This window comes from Meriones unguiculatus, chromosome 10, assembly GCF_030254825.1.
Source record: "Meriones unguiculatus strain TT.TT164.6M chromosome 10, Bangor_MerUng_6.1, whole genome shotgun sequence".
NCBI classification, from domain to species: Eukaryota; Metazoa; Chordata; class Mammalia; order Rodentia; family Muridae; genus Meriones; species Meriones unguiculatus.
The window spans coordinates 101,763,955-101,779,766 of NC_083358.1; the positions used below are offsets into that span (position 1 = coordinate 101,763,955).

Below are 15,812 nucleotides of genomic sequence, written 5' to 3' on the forward strand. Positions count from 1 at the left end.
TGGTCCGGGTCGAGGACAAGGTGCGGTGAGTCTGCGGAGCCCCAAGGAACTCTGGCGCCTCGGTCTCCGCAGGATCTCCCCACCCCCACGCCGCATTCGCTCCGGGCCTCGTACTGCCCCCGGGGCCCTTCCCTCCGGGGGTGGGGGTGGGGGGGACACGACCCCCGCCTGCTCCGTCCCGTGCCCTCCTAACCGCTGGACAAAGGCTCCCGCCGCAGCGGGGGTGCTCGGCGGCCAAGGCTTGGTGCAGCAGGTACATACCCGGGCCGGTCGGCTGCCACGCCGCGGACACTCCCGCCGCCAGGGCGCGACACGCCGAGCCCTTGTTGTCGCGACTCCCGCGAGACGTCGCGGCTACACGCAGGACCCGGTCCCCCCGTGGGCTTCGGGCTCCGGACTCACCCTCTCCGGGGAGACTGACCCGGCTCCGGCTCCCGCCCAGACTCGGCGGCCTCCGGGGCTGCGTCGGCGCGCGGGGTCCGCGCGGCCCCGGGCAGGAGCTTCCCGCCCTGGCAAAGTCGGTGAGAGGCAGCCGCTCAGTTGAGCACCCGCCCGGAGTCCGAGTGAGTCAGAGAGAGACCGAGGGAGCGAGCGAGTTATAGGGGTGCCGGGAGGAGGGGGGGGACGCCACGACACCCTCCCCACCCCGCCCCCCGGCGAGACGCAGACAGCCGCTCGCCGCGCGGAGACCTGGACACAAAGACCGCGTGCCAGCCGCAGACGCAAGTTTTCCCCAAGCCCGGGGGCTCGGCCCGCCTTCACCCAGCCCCTGACGGGTCCCGGGCCTGGGTCCCCTGGGGGACACAGGCTCCCCCCCACCCCTAGCAGCCTGGATGTCTCCACTCTCCCGGCCCTGGACCGTCACCCTTGGGGCGAGCCCAGAGACGCAAGGGAAACTGAGGCCCCAAGAATGCTGCATCTCCGGGCTCTTGTCATTGGTGACCCCAGAGGAGAGAAGGTTCTCCTCCCGGGGCCGGTTCTCATCTCTCCCCGCGGGCGGCGAGCCGGGGGACTGGCCCAAGCTGGGACACCAGGCTGGACTCCTGAGGCTCTGAGGCTCTGGGGCTGGTCCCTTGGGGGAGAGGAGGCCACCGGGGTGGCAATCTGGGAGTGGAGGGGGCCCCTGAGTCTCCGGGTACCTGAGTCGGCCGGGCTCGGACTCTGCTCCGGGGGTTGCAGCTCGAAGCTCCGACAAGTCTCCACGTCCAGCCCGAGAGGGGGCGGCCGGGCCCGGCACAGAGAGGCCAGGACCGCGAGCGCCGCCTGGCACCGAGGCCCTCCGGTCCCCCAGATCCCGCTCATGCCCCGGACGCTCAGGCCTGCCCAGCAGTGGCTCGAACCCCCCGCCGAGGCCGGACTGGGGCGGGGCAGAAAGGCCCGGGGAAGACCCTGCCCGCAGCGGCCCCCTGCGGCTCAGCTCCGCTTTTAATCACCTCCCCGCAGGGTCCCCGCCCCTCACGTGGCATCCCGCGGCAGCTGGCTAGTCTGGCGCCTCCCGGCCGCCCCCTCCGCACTCGGGGACCTGCCCGGGGTTCCAATTCCGCTGTCCCACATCGTGCAGGATTCCAGGCCAGCTGGGCAGTCGCTGCGGGTGTGACCTTGGGCCTTTCTGGGGACTCGGTTTTCCTTTTTCGTAAAAGAAGTGTGGTGACCGCTGGGGCTCCGCGAGCTCCCCGGGAGTACATGGGTAGCGCTTGGGCAAACGTTGGGGAAGCTGCCACACGCCACACACGAGTGGGCATCGCAGTAACACAGTGTAAAAAGGGACGGCCGGACTGCGTGGCGCTGGGATCCTGCAAAGATTGTGGACGGGGCAAAAGTGAGCCAGACTGGCCGTGACCGGCTTTGGAGGTAGATGCATGACCCCAGGACTGCAGAGCGAGGGGAACTGGAAAGAAGACTTTCAGAGCCCCGCAGTCTTGCGGTCCTGGGCACCCGCGTGTTGCTATGGCGACAGGAGGCAGCGGCCGTCTCTCTCCATGGCAACGGGAGGAGAAAGTTTCTGGCGTATAGGAACGGGGAGCATTTCAGGAAGGGGTTCGGTTCCCACCAGGCCCACCTCCACGCACCAGGCCAAACCCACTAGAAGTGATACCTATTTTCTGTGAGGCAAACGTAACAAGGGCCAGAAAGGTGGAAAACTAAACAGGAGGCCAGACTGTAAAAGGAGCTCCCCTCAGGAACCGTGAAGTGAGGCTTAAAAGGAGGGTGGCTGGGAGTTGCGGGAGGCTTCACTCGGCCCCGGAAATCCAGGACTCGCTGCCGAGGACCGAACCCCGTAGACTCATCAATGTGTTGCTTCTCTGCCTTCCAGAGGTGGGATCTGGGGAAGAAACTTTACCTGGAGCCCCTGCACCCGCCACTCCGGGGCTGGTGTGTGCAAGGGAGAGTGATGGGGAGGAGGGTCTGTATTAACTCGCTAATTGGAAGTGGCCTGGGCTGTGACTCAGGCTCCGGAGGGAGGAGATTCGGAGCGCCAGCTCCAGGGGATCGGCGCCGTCTGCACCAGCCTCACCAGCTGGCCCTTCGAGCTGCAAACCCCAGACAGCGAGTGAGCGCCGGGGGCACGAGGGAAAGGCCGAGGCCTGAAGGGTCTCTGGCCTCAGTTCGGAGGCTTTTCGGCTCCCCACCGGCGCCCTGTCCCTGTCCGCGGTGCTGAAGGTTCGGTTGCCACAACCAGCCTGTGCGCACCGGGTTAGGGGATGGGGTGGGGGGAGCAGCGGGTTTGCGGTTTCAGCCCGAGTCCCTGAAGCCTGCCGTAGAGAAGCGTAGGGTCTCGGGGCGAGAGGGGTTGAGGAGACCTATCCACGGGCCCTGTGCATCCCGGCCACCGGTGGGGCTGGGTAGCTGTTCCAACAACAGGTAAGCTTCTGCCTCTCCGCTTGCCATCCGCCCACCTGAGGAACCCACGCGCCCCGACACCGTCTCCTCCTTTGCCAGTGCAGACCTCAGCCCCCAGGAGAGATCGGAGTTCGGAGGCCCCAGGCAGCGCGCTCATTAGCAGCTTCCCAAGCGGGGGTTTTGTGTTTATGTAAAACACAAATGGAGAGCTGCTGTCGGCCGGCGTTTACCGCAACTCTCGCTCCGCGGAGATTTCTCCCTCCCCCCTCTCGAGTTCCTGGGGACGTTCGCAGAACAAAGCGCCTTGTTTTGCCTTTGCAGAGAATGGGGGAAAAACAAAACAAAACACAACACAACACAGGACCACCTTTCCAAGGGCCCAGGCCTGTGATGCAGGGAAATCACTATTTTGCTTGCACTGAGTGGGGGAATTTGCATCTCCACTGAAGGCAAAGGAGCCTATTCGGAGCAGAGCAGGTGGCGGGGAGCTGAGAATTAACAGATAATTTCTCATTGTTCCCGGATCGCAGGCAGCTCTGTGGCTCTGGCATTTCTCAACCTAACGGAGCGAAAGAGGTACCATCCTGACAGAGCTGCAGGAGGAAGCCGGAGCTCCAAGCTCCCCAGTGCAGGGGAACTACGGGAAAGAGAACTCTCTACGCCGACGAGAGATAGAGGAGACAGGCCCAGACACTGTGGGTGTAGGAGATACAGAGAAACCAAGTCAGATACCTAGAAAGGCACATCCTCAGAAAGTGACGCTAAAAATATGTTTCCTTACACTAAGGCAGGCTCCATCCTAACTGTTCTCTTCCTGCCTCGCCGGCAGGTGCTGACAACACTATGGCGAATAGCCAGTATCAAAACAGAAGGGAAAAAAAAACTTCTTCCAGTGTCTCTAAGACTTCATGCCCCACAAGCCAACCTCCCAAACACATCTAAAAGTATTCCCATATGAAGAAACCCATTCATTCTCCCAGTGTGTCACTCAAGTGCCGGAGGGAAGAAGATAGGAAGAAACGGAATTGTAGACCATTTGACCCTGTAGAAGAAGACCATGCTGAGTGCAGATTTAGGTATGGGGAAGAGAGAAAGGGGAGTTTAAAAAACAAAAACAAAAAACAAAAACAAGGGCATGGGGGCATGGCTACTAGCTACTAGGAGGCCTGGGGCAGTCACAGCCTCTCTCTGGACTTCAGTGTTCTTGTGTAGCAGGGGCCCTTGGAGGCTAGAAGAAGAGGATGGTTTTCCACATGGCCGACTCACTCTTAGCTTCTGCTCTTAGCTTCTGCCCACTAGCTCTGCTATAGCTTTGGCTGGAACAATCTAAACCTGGGGGCCCCAGCCCAGGCTGCTCAGAAGTACAGGATGGGGCTAGAAAGCAGGCCTGAGGCAGAATGAGATCTGAAGCAGGAACCAAAGACCTCCCATTCCTATGCCTTTATCATCCCCTCCCTAGATAGCCAAAGTGCACATTCCCCACTCCCACCCCCATTCTCTGCCCCTGGAGCAGGCACCCACCCTACTCGGAGCAGCAGTGTCTACTTGAATTATGTGACAGATAAAATAAATGAGGACCACTTAATTTTTTTTTTAAAAAATTTGAACCTTGGTAGGAAATTGCTAATGCTGTAGGCGGGAAGAGTGAACTCCTTTGACATGAACTGATGTGTCATATCATCTTTCCATCTCAGTGCAATTTCTAAATAGGGAGCCCTCTCCCCATCCTCCACCACCCCTTCCAGAGATGTAGAGGCAGCATCTGACGCTCATAGCTGGGTAGTCTGACATGCAGAGAGAGATAACAGGGAACTAGACGGAGAGAGCTCAGTGCTTTGTTAAGTACATTGGAGCCACAGGGGCTCTGGCCCAGCTAGAAGTGAATTCTCTGCTTTCTGAGGTATTTTCCCAGGCCAGGGACAGGCATCCAGGAGGTACGCTGTTCAGAGGCCAACCCGTGCTTGTTGGCTAGGCTAGTCCATGAAAACAGCCAAACAGGAATTTATCTCCATTCAATCCTCACAATAGGGAGAACCGGTGGGCCCTGATAGTCCATCTGGAAGATGAGGTAGGTAATCAGTGGGTTTCACTGATGGTGAAAACTGGGAGGTGGCAGAGAACTGGAGTCCAGCCCCTCTAGGCACACATCAGTGCCTCTTCCTTCTTCCTATTGAGAGAGGGTTGGTAGGGTTGCAAGATTTTTATATGTTCCTTTAAAGGGCTATGATACTTTTAAATAGACTTTCTTACATGTCAAGGGTGTTTAGAAATTAATTATATAGAGGAATGGAAGATTTAGTCCTGTGTATCTTTGCAAAGATCTTGGCTCTCGGACCTTAGCCATTCCAGTTGCCTGTAGGACCCAGTTGCTGGCTTAGAAAAAAGTCAACGTCATTGATAAAGCACAGGGTTGGAACCTGGGCTGCTCAGCTCCCCCTGAAAGCTTGCTTGACTGCTTCACTTTTGGGAGAGCCTGAACTCTCGAGAAGGCTGCCTGGGGATCTGCTACACCTGGAATGGGTCCTGTGCTCAGAGCCCAGCTTCCAGGAAAGGACCTAGCCCAGATTTTTCTAAGATCACAACCCCAGTGTTCAGAATCCTCCCCAAGGAGCCTGGAGAGAGTTTGTAATCTCAAGACTCTGGCTGTTCTACTAATGAAAGGAAACCAAATAAAATGTCAAAAGTAATTAAGGTGACATGTTCGAAAAGGCCTGCCAAAGGATGTCTTAATCCTTGATTTTGATAGAGTTCAGACAGCAAGGATTTCAAGTCTCCTGTGGAATGAAGGGGCCAGAGCCCCTGGAAAGAACAAAGCTGTTTACAAAATTTTAGCTTCCCTCTATACTATGAGATAAAATTCTTTTTTTTTTTTCCTGTCTAAGACCCCAAGCTGAGTCTATGTTTCTGCCATTTGCTAGAGTGTAGTGGCTAATCCTTCATTTGTAAAGTGAGAGGTGTTTGATACAAGGCTGTCAAGCGTCAACTCCTTCTGTACTAACAGCAGCCCAAAGAGAAAAGTGTAAGCAGGTGTAACTCATCTCCCTGGAGAGCCTTCTGAGAGAGAGGGAGAGAGAGAGAGAGGGAGAACAAGCCCTGGGTTCACAGTCAAGTAGTGGCAGGACCAGAACTTATGCCTGTGTCCTCTTTCATGTGCGCCCTCTCTCAGCATTTACTAAGTCCTCACTGAGCCCCGGTGTGCAGAAACTGAGACACAGTCCTGGGCTGTTTCCTGCACATGGCAAGCTTCAGACACTTCAGACACACCACACTGTATGCAGACCCCAGGCTCTGCTTGGGGCTGATATCCTGAGGGAGCGCACCAGATTGCTGTCAAGAGAGGCCGCAAGTGAAACTGATTTAAAATGAGTTCTCTGACCTCCGTTATGCACAGATGCCATGTCTACACTGACCAGGAAACGTCTGTGAATGATTCTCCCTAAATTTCCCTCCTCGGTTCTCCAACCCTTGCATCTCCTCCAGGGTTCGGCTCTATTCCCTGGGTCTCCGAGCACTTTCTCCGAATGGGCCCTCTCCCCTGAAGAACTTCAGATGTTAAATACTATTTTTGTTTGTTTAGCCTAGGCTAGCCTTCAGCTGGATCTGTAGCTGAGGATGATCTTGAGCTCCTGATCCTCTTGCCTCCACTGCCCGAGGGCTGAACATACAGGGATACCACCATGCCCAGCAGCAATACTGTTACGGTTAGTGGCACTGTGGGTTCGTGAAGATGGCTCAGCAGGTGGAGATTATTACCCAGAAGGCCGACGACCTGAGTGTGATTCCCAGAACCTGTGTGGTGGAAGGAGTGAACTGACTTCTTCAAGTTGTCCTCTGACCTTTACATGACCACTGTGGCATACCTGCGCCATACACATACACATGAAATAAGTAAAATGCAATGTAACGTTTTTACATATTACATTAATGTTATACGTATGCACCACATATTCACCAAGCCCTTAAGCGAGTCTAGGTTGTATGTTGCTTGCTCAGTCCTCACAGCAGCCCTATTAGCTTATAGGTGCCAACCGACAAGACTGCAACTCAGGCCACCTCACTCCAGAGCCCACACCTCAGGACCTCTCATTCTGTGTCGCTAACTCCCTCTCAAGGCTTTTACATGTGCATTTTATACTCCCAGTTCTGAACAACCTGACCCCAGGCCTCTCCCATCCAACACATCCAAGCCCGTTCTTGTGAGCCCATTCATCCTCCTTAGAGAAAGTCAAAATCTGAACTGGAGTTTTACCTGCGAGCCTTGGGGTCCCTCTGATGCTTCCCTCTCCCTTGTCTCTGTGCACTCAGCCAGTCGCTGGGCCTTCTTAGTCTCTAAACGTGTTGAAGCCTTGCCCTGTTCTGACTCTGCTAAGCGTCCTCACCACCCTAGCCGAGGCACCCAGCATCTTTCCTTTGGATCACGACAGATGCTGCAAACTATCATAAGAACATGCCATCCTCTCTCAAAATTCCCCAAACTTCCTTGGCCCCTTGTGGTAAGTTTGGCCCTTTCCAGCAGGGCATGCAAAGCCCCTCTAGACCCGGCCTTGTTCCCTCCCTGCAGCTGCTTCTCTATGTACTCTGGGGTCCTCCACAGGACCTGAGCTGTGTGATCTCAGAGGAAAACCCCCTGTGTCTTCTCCTCCCTGCCCTGCCCACCTCACCTTGCAGGCTTCTACAGTTCTTCGGGCACTCTAGGCTCTGGAACTTTGCAACCAACGGATGGTAAAATATTGGCGCAACTATGGGCGAGGTACTAAACCTCTCTGCACCACTGTTTTCTCATGCGTGGAACAGAGATGATGGAAGCTGCTGCCTTTTCATCAGTACTGAGCGGTCCCCATGAGTTGGTAGACGGGCAGCAGACTTCAGGAGCTGGCTCCAGTGTCCACTTTCGTCCTCCCTCTGCCCTCAGCGCCCCCCACTCCCACCCCCACCTTTGGCATGGCATTTGAAAACTTGTACTGTTGACACCGCCAAGCTCATACACCCCTTAAATCTGTCTCACTGTCTTCGTTCCTTTAGTGGCTCATCTGGTCCACATCCTACATTACAGGATGAGGGTAGGAGCACTGGAGGACCCCAGGGTAGTCTCACGGGCCAAACAAGGACAGGCTTCTTGGAGGGGAATTGTTTTGAGCACTCTGAGTTGTTTTATCTTGTCTTGTTTTGCTGGGTAACTTGATCTGGAAGGGATGGGGGAACATTCCAGGTCTAAAGGTTTTGAGCCAAAACAAATACTTTTTGGGAAAGAAGGAGGCAACAGACTTCCTTGCCAGGACCACGTGAGAGAGGGGACCCCAGGGCCAGATCTTTGATGCCCAGGCTCTGTCAGCTGTAAGGGAGGCCCCAGCCCAGCCTTCCACCTCAGAGGAATATTCCCACAGGAAGCTGGAGGCCCCTGTTCAGGACCTCTCAGCACGTACAGCAGAAGGCAGGACTCCAGAAGCTTCTTTCTGAGATGAAATTGCTCATTCTCTCAAGTGTCAAGCCATCGCTGTGAGGCGAGTACGTGTCTGCTGGGCCAGCTGACTGTTTGCCAGGATAAATTTCTGATAATAACACAAAGTCATTACTGTGCAATTAGCGCTGCTAATGAGGAATGCAAAATTTCCTCCCCATTCCCTCCCCCCAATCTCTACATCCCTGATCTTTTCCCTCTCTTCTCAACCTCTTCCTTTCCAGACCTGGGGGTGAGGTGGGGGGAGAGCGCAGAGGGAGGGGCATACAGAGGAGGGGCCATTATCAACTGCATTTTGACTGTCAAACCTCCTCCCAAATTAACAAAACACCCGTGTGCCTGGGAGAGAGGTGGAGAATGGAGGGGTAGAGGAAGAGAGTGTGTGGCCTTGGACATGAGCGGTGGTAGTATTTTAAGGGTCCCCAGCAGAGATCCACAACCCAAGAGAGCCTGTCTAGGGTCTGGATAACAGGGGCTCTGCCTCAGCATGAAAGAGGCAGTCAGAGTCAAGGCCAGGTAGCTGTGCAGTGGGAGGGTGATGCTGTGTTCCTGAGAACAGCAGCTAAGCTTGACAGGAATATATTTTGTTCCTTTCTGCATAATTGTTTCCCCTAAAACACACACACATACACACACACACACGATTTTTTAGTCACGCTCCTGAACAATACCTGACAGCTACTCCGAAGCCCTCCCTAGGGATGGGCTATCCAGCTTTTGGGCACCTTCGGCAACCCCCGAGAATGGAGTGGGGCAAAGTTAAAAACTCTGAGTTAATACAGAGGCCTCTGCCTCTGAGGGTGCTTCCTCAGGGTGGGCTGTGCTGGCAAGCAGGAAGCCAGATGGTGGGTGGAGCCTGCCTTAGCCCCGACGAATAGAGTTCAGGAAGGGGACAAGAAAGGAGGAAATGGCTCCCGGAGGGGGCCTCAGGGAGAAGTTGGGAACCAGGATCAGCATTCCAAGAACGCTTGCAGAGAGAGCAGCAGGCATGGGGGTGGCTGCAGGCCACAGCTCCGGAGCCCAGGGGGCCTGCAGAGTCAGAGGGCACGCCACCACAGCAGGAGGTGGATTGGATGGCCTGTGTGCCTCTATCCAATTCTTCATAATCTCGTGCATAAAAATTGCCCAAAACCAATTGTTTTCCTCACAGCTGTGCTCACCTAGGGCGGAGAGGGAGAATGGCAGGGGCCTTTCATTATTCATCCAACTAAAACGCTAGAGCCGAACAGCGCCAACAAAGGAAAAGTGTCTGCTTTCCCCAGAAGCCATTCTAATTGTAACTGAGTTGGGAAAGGAGATGCTGGCCTGGGAGGCCCTGAACTGCTGCACGCCAGCACCCTGCCTCTGGCTCATGAATGGTGCTTAGGCAATGCTTTTCTTGGGTTCCCTTCCTCAAACCTTGTTAGGACAGTTCCTTAGCCCAGAAAACACGTCCACAAGATCCCTCATTCCAATACTCATCACTTCTTCCCCCACAGGACCAGGCTCAGAGGCGGTGCATGGAGCCTTCCTCCTTTGACATCTTTTTTCCTCATTTGGCTTAGCCTCACTTAGGGTGTGCTATTTCTATTATTGTAACTGTCCCGGACAAGGACCCATAAAAGTGACTAGGTACCAGTGTCTGTTACCTAAAAACTCAGTCAGTTTCGTGTGGGTAGGCCAGCCAAGACAGGAGTTTCACAGTGTAGGGTGGTGGCTTAGAGTCTAATTAATTCCTCCTCGACAGGAAGGGAAGCAGAGGCCACCAAGTATCTAAAGTTGAGCACAGGCCCGTTGTGCAGGGATGGGGGTGGGGGTGGGTGTCCCCCTTTCCATCTGGGATTCCTAAAGCCGAGAACAGCTGCTTTGAAGATCCTAGGACTATCTTGGAGCTCTTTCTACAGAGTCCAGTTACCTAGCTTGGCAGTCCCCCCTTCTCTCCCCCCCCCCCCGCCCCATCCCTATCTCCCTCTATGGCTCTCTGACACTGGCCCTAGGGGCCTCCAGAGCACTTCTGGGTTGACGCTGTCCAGTGGGCTTCATGCCTGAGAAGTATCTTCCTGAGCCAGTGGCCTCCGTTGCTTCTACCTGAGCTACTTTGGGATCCTGCTGCTACCTCCATGTTCTTCCTAGGGCATCTGCTCTATCTCTTAGTGCCCAACCCAAGTGAAGACCAAAATCCTCTTCCTCCATTATTCTCAGCATGCCATGGCAAAAAAATTCCAGAACTCTAAAGAAAGCACTACCATAATGCACTGGTGCGGTCCTGGGCTGGGTAGTCCAGCTTGAGTGACAGCAGAGGATTCACACAAGGCAGAAATCCTCACTTCCTTCAGGTTCTGCCAGTTCCCAGGGGAGTTGAGCGAGCCACTCTGACTTCTCCTGTGGGCCTGCGAGCCACTGCCAGGCAGATCTCAGTCCAGTCTGTTTGGTTTATTCAATGTCTATAACCCACCTGAACTTCCATTTCATGAACTGTAAAGTGAAGATTATATAACCACTTGCTAGAAGTGGGATAATTCCTGGAGAGGGTCTGGCATACATTAAGTGCTCAGTAAACAGTAGCAGTGTGATTATCGCTTGGATTTTATAATGGTCTACTGCAATGACCTCAGAGTTAAGAGTGTGACCTTGATAAAGTCCTCTACTGTGGGGGAACCCCTTCCCGGCACTTTGAATAGCAAAGACTGACAGCAGAAACTGCCCTTATCTGTTCCGGGGAGAGGACACAGCCTTCAGGTGGCCCTTTCCCTTCCACACTGAGGTGGACACTAGTGGGGAACTGGAGAGGCGGCTGATGATTAAATTGAGCCCTTTAGACATGAATTATGGATCCATGACCTTTCCTGGCTTAATTACTCCCACTGCTGTGTGGCCTGGGCTCTGGAGTGGAGCCGTGGAGGGGGGGGCAAATTCCGCTCACAGCCAGCAAAGCCTGAAGCCCCGAGCTCCTCCTGCTTTTATCTGCCGTGGTTCACATGGCTATTTCTGCGGCATGGAAATTCTCTCACTGTGATGAAGGTCTTGCCCTAGTCCAGGGCAGACCCCCTCTTGACTCCCTAATCCCTTTGACCTTTCCAGAATCATCTTTTTAAGCTTACTGCCGTCGGCATCAGATCATTTTTTTTTTTTTTAAGGCTGAGTCTGAGGGTTCTTAATGAAGCTGTCGCACTAATAGATCCATGGGTACATAGAGCACAGGGCGCTGGACGGAGGATGACCCTCACAGCTTCCTGAGGGGAGAGAAAAAGTAATTGAGTTTTGCTTGACAAATGTTTTCAGATGTACAAAAACAAGAGGAAAGAATAACAAAATGAGACCCCACATACTTATCACCTACCTTCAAATACGCTGATACTCTAGCCTTGCTCATCTCATACACCGATCTCTTTAGGTTCAGAAGTCTTAAGGCAAATTCCAGACATTATATCAACTCACCTGTCAGGTCTTCTGCATATACTTCTGGTATATACACATGTGTATATGTATATATATATATATATATATATATATATATATATAAATATGCTTTGCATCTATGAACAGCCATCATCTCCAACAAAACAAAATAATCATCTAATATACAATAAGTCATCAAGTTATTCAGTTGTCTAAAATGAGTTTGTTGACATATTGACATATTTTGATCCATGGTAGTACAAGGTGTGTGTGTGTGTGTGTGTGTGTGTGTGATACATGTGTGTGTGTAAGCTTGCATGTTTGCACATGTGCAGATAAAGCCCAGAGCAGGCCATCAGTGTGTTCCTCTATTGTTCTCTGCCCTACTGCCTTGACAGAAGGCCTCTCTCTGAAATGGCTAGGCTATTTTTGGCTAGGCTGGCTGGCCAGTGAGCTTCTGAGAATCCTCCTGTCTCTGATCTACATTGCTGAGGTAACAGACACCCACAGCCATGCTCAGCTATTTACATGAGTGCTGGGGATTTGAACTCTGGCCTTAACACTTTGCAGAACAAATGTCTTTACCCACCGAGCTATCACCTTCACCTCAGTACAAGGATTTTATGAAGTAGTGCTGACTTTCTCCATCCAAATCTGATGGTCCCCAGTAGAATTTCCTAGAGAGCTGAATATTGCCAGTCAGCTCGCTAGTGGAGGGGTAAAGACATGACAGACCTTGGCTTAGGAGTCTGCCCAAGAGTATATGTTTCACCGTCTCACAAGTTGTAGCCTTCTGTTCCATTTGTGGGCTTCTTGAGTCCCTATTCTGGGCTGGAAATAGAGGGCAGAGACAAGGGAGAGGCCAGAAGCCACAGGAACCTGCTGTCCGATACTGTGAGAGCCTGGTGTCCTGAGCTCACTGTTAGGCATGTAGAAAGAGTAGTAGGCTAGGAAGGGAGCTTGAGTGTGCAGGAGTTGGAGAAGGGTTTAGAAATGGTGGCGTTGTGAGGCTGGGGAAGTGGCTTCATGAGCAGGAGTGTTTGCTGTAGATCACAAGGACCTGGGTTTGAATTCACAGCACCCACATGAAAAGCTAGTCACGGCTGTGTTCCTGTAACCTCAGCACTGGACTAGGGGGGAGGGGGAGGTTGGAGCCATTGGATACCTCGGGTTCACTGGCCAGCCAGACTAAAATGATGAGTTTCTGGCTCACTGAGAGGCCTTGTCTAAAAAAAAATAAGGTAAAGTGCAGCAGAGGAGGATGACACTGGACATCTTGTTCTGGCCTCTGCGAGCACCTGCAACTGTGTATGTGCAAACATCTCTCCCTCCCTCTCTCTGTCTCTCGCTGTCTCTCTCTCACACACACAGACAGACAGAGACAGAGAGACAGACACAGAGAGAATTTTTTTTAATAAAAAAAGAAAAAGTGGTCTTCTGAACTGGTGCTACAGATGTCAGAGTCGCAGAGAGTCGCATCCCCAGATTCGAAGGCAGAAACAGACACAGAGACCAAAGAGAGATCAAATATCTGCTTTATTACAGGGGAGGCTGAAACGGAGAACACAGCTTAGAGCCGAGGCCTTAAGAGACTTCCTGCTGCTCCTCATCATGAAAGATTTTAATGAACTGAGACAGGGAGCAGAGCAGATGTGGACAAGAGAAAGAAACATTAGACAAACACCACCCAGGTAGGAGAGCGTTGTTGTCAACAGACCAGAGCTTACTAGAATGGGCCCTGGGGAGGGATACTGAGAAGTTTGTCTTAGACCAGATGGCCTGTTGTGAGCAGCTGTGGTCCAGCTTCAGGAAACCTTCCATCTGATGGGGGAGGATGCTTCCTGTCTGCCTGTGGCCTCTGTGGCCTCCCTCAAGGCCCAGGCAAATCATTCCCCACATAGGCTGTTCTTCCAGAACTCTTCTCTTCCTTCACTTCCTGTTCTCCTCGTTGGCCCCTGTAGACCCACTCGCACCGGATTCTCACCACACCCAGCTCACCCCCACACTTCTTCAAACACCTGCCTCCCCGGTCCTCAGGCCTTTGTGCAGCCTCCTTCACCTTACAGACATGCCCACCGTTGCCTTCTGAATGGGTGTCAGCCTCCTTTCAGTACAACAGCACCGCTTAGGTGTTTACTTTCGGCAAAGGCCCATTTCTCTAATGAACATGGTCAGCTATGACTGAATTGCTCATCATAGGGTATACAGTAGTGAAAGGGGCCAGGCTCCCAGCCCTCAGAAGAGTCTAATAGATGAGAGGGCGGATGAGCCAGCGTCAGGCAATCACAAATGTCAGGATGAAGAACTGGACTTAAGAACAAAGATGGAGAAGCCACAGGTGACGCCTTTGTGGGTAGCGTATTCAGAAAACATTTATGAAGAGACAATATTTGACCAGAACAAAACTAGGGAGTGAGAGACATTTGATAACCAGGACAAGAAATTCCAGCCAGTGAGAGGCACAAGAACAATGGGCACCCTGTGTTAAATGTTCAAGGAGCAGCAGGATCAGTGTGCCCAGAGCCAAACCAAAGAGAGAAAGAAGAGGCCAGTGAGCCGGCTCTGTGTAGAGCTGCTTGCTACCAAGCCTGAAGACCTGAGTTAGACCCCTGACGCCCACACATTGGAAGGAGAGAACCAACTCCCGAAAGTTGTCCTCCAAACTCCACGTGTGTGCTGTTGTGGTACATACATGCTCACATGCACACACACACAAACACACATAATAAATAAACAGGAGAAAGGATAAGAGGCAAAGTTGGAAGGAATGGGGATACATCTCATTGTGAAGCATTTGTCAACCAAAAGTGTGTGCGCTCAGTGGCTGTTACAGCAAAAGTTTGTGCATGCATGCATGCATGAATGAATGGACATGAGGCAAAATCAAGGCAGTGGGCTGTACTGTCCACCAGGAACAGACACATGTTGCTATTTAAATTGGAAAGAGTCATAATGAGAGGAGCCTTAATTAATTAATCTATTTTAATCAAGAGGCTAGCAAGGTGGCTCGGCAGTTAGGAGCACTGGCTGTTGTTGCAGAGGACCTGGGTTTGGCTCTCTCCATCCACATTCTGGGGCTTACAACCCCGTGCAACTCCACTTTCAGGAGAACTGATGCCTTCTTTCCGGTGCCCTTGGGCACCTGAGCGCACATGGTAAACATATATGCAAACATACACATAAAATAAAATTTAAAAGTCTTAAAAAAAAACATGTGGGGAGATGACTCAGTGGATAAATGGGTCCTGCCAGACCAGGGGACCTGAGTTTAACCCCCAGCACGTTGGTGGTGGGAGGAGAGAGAGAACTCACTCTTGCAAGTTGTCCTCTGACCCTCATATACCATGGCCATGGCATGTATATATGTTCCCACATACAATAAGCAAATGTATGTAAAATATCTGTTTGAATTCAAATACAGTTTTCTTGGTTGTCATAGCCTTATCAGAAATGTTAACAGCTGCCTGTAGTGCCACACTGGCCAGGGCAGAGGGAGACACCTCCATCACTGCAGACAGCACAAAGCTCTGTCGGACAGAGCTGACATGGAGCTTTGCAGACTTCCATGAGAACCCGAGGATTGATGCTGAGTGATGGGAGGATTTAGGCAAGAGTGCTCATGACCTGTTTTACATTTTCAGCATGGTGGCAGAGGACTTTAATCCCAGCACTTGGAAAGTGGAGCTGGAAGGATCAAGAGTTCAAATTCACAGCTACACGGTTAACTGAGGCCAACCTCAGCTAGGTGAGACCCTGTCTCCTCTGCATTCCACCCAAAATGTCATTCTGCTTGTGTAGTGCACGCAGTATAGGACAGGGGTGGCACTAGTGACGTCACTGGGGAGGGTACTATAGTACCAGAGAGAGGAATGGCGGGGCCTTGAACCTGGATGAGAGTGATCGTAGCTGTAATCAAGCTTTGTTTGTTTATACACGTCATTATCCTCACCGGTTAAAATCTTTACCCCATTAATCATCGTATTAATCTACTGAAGAACGCATAATTTGATGGCATTATTAGAAGGTGATGGAAACTTTTGGAGGTGGCTCTTGAGGAAGTAAGGCATGTACCTTGGAGGGTATATCTTGTTACAGAGCTCCTCTCTCTCTCTCTCTCTCCTCCCCTTCCTCCCTC

The 15,812-nt window shown here is 52.6% G+C and overlaps 1 protein-coding gene and 1 long non-coding RNA gene across 11 annotated transcripts in view; one reads left to right on the forward strand and one right to left on the reverse strand.

Annotated features, from left to right (window-relative positions):
- Syt6 (synaptotagmin 6) overlaps positions 1-1,453 on the reverse strand; it is a 57,028-nt gene extending 55,575 nt beyond the window's left edge. For 4 of the 8 annotated variants that reach the window (XR_002476331.2, XR_002476332.2, XM_021634196.2 and 1 more), the window contains exon 1: positions 1,140-1,453. Coding sequence is in view for 2 of the 8 variants with exons in the window: in XM_021634196.2 (XP_021489871.2) it covers positions 1,140-1,302 (163 nt within the window). In the remaining 6 variants the exon portion in view is untranslated. The other 4 variants (XM_021634199.2, XM_021634201.2, XM_021634200.2 and 1 more) reach the window with 4 other exon arrangements.
- Positions 428-15,812, forward strand: part of LOC132656946 (uncharacterized) — a 29,453-nt gene continuing 14,068 nt past the window's right edge. For all 3 annotated transcript variants that reach the window (XR_009594786.1, XR_009594784.1, XR_009594785.1), the window contains exons 1-3: positions 428-563; positions 13,223-13,368; positions 15,319-15,422. This is a non-coding gene — a long non-coding RNA (uncharacterized LOC132656946). The remainder of the gene's footprint in view (positions 564-13,222; positions 13,369-15,318; positions 15,423-15,812) is intronic.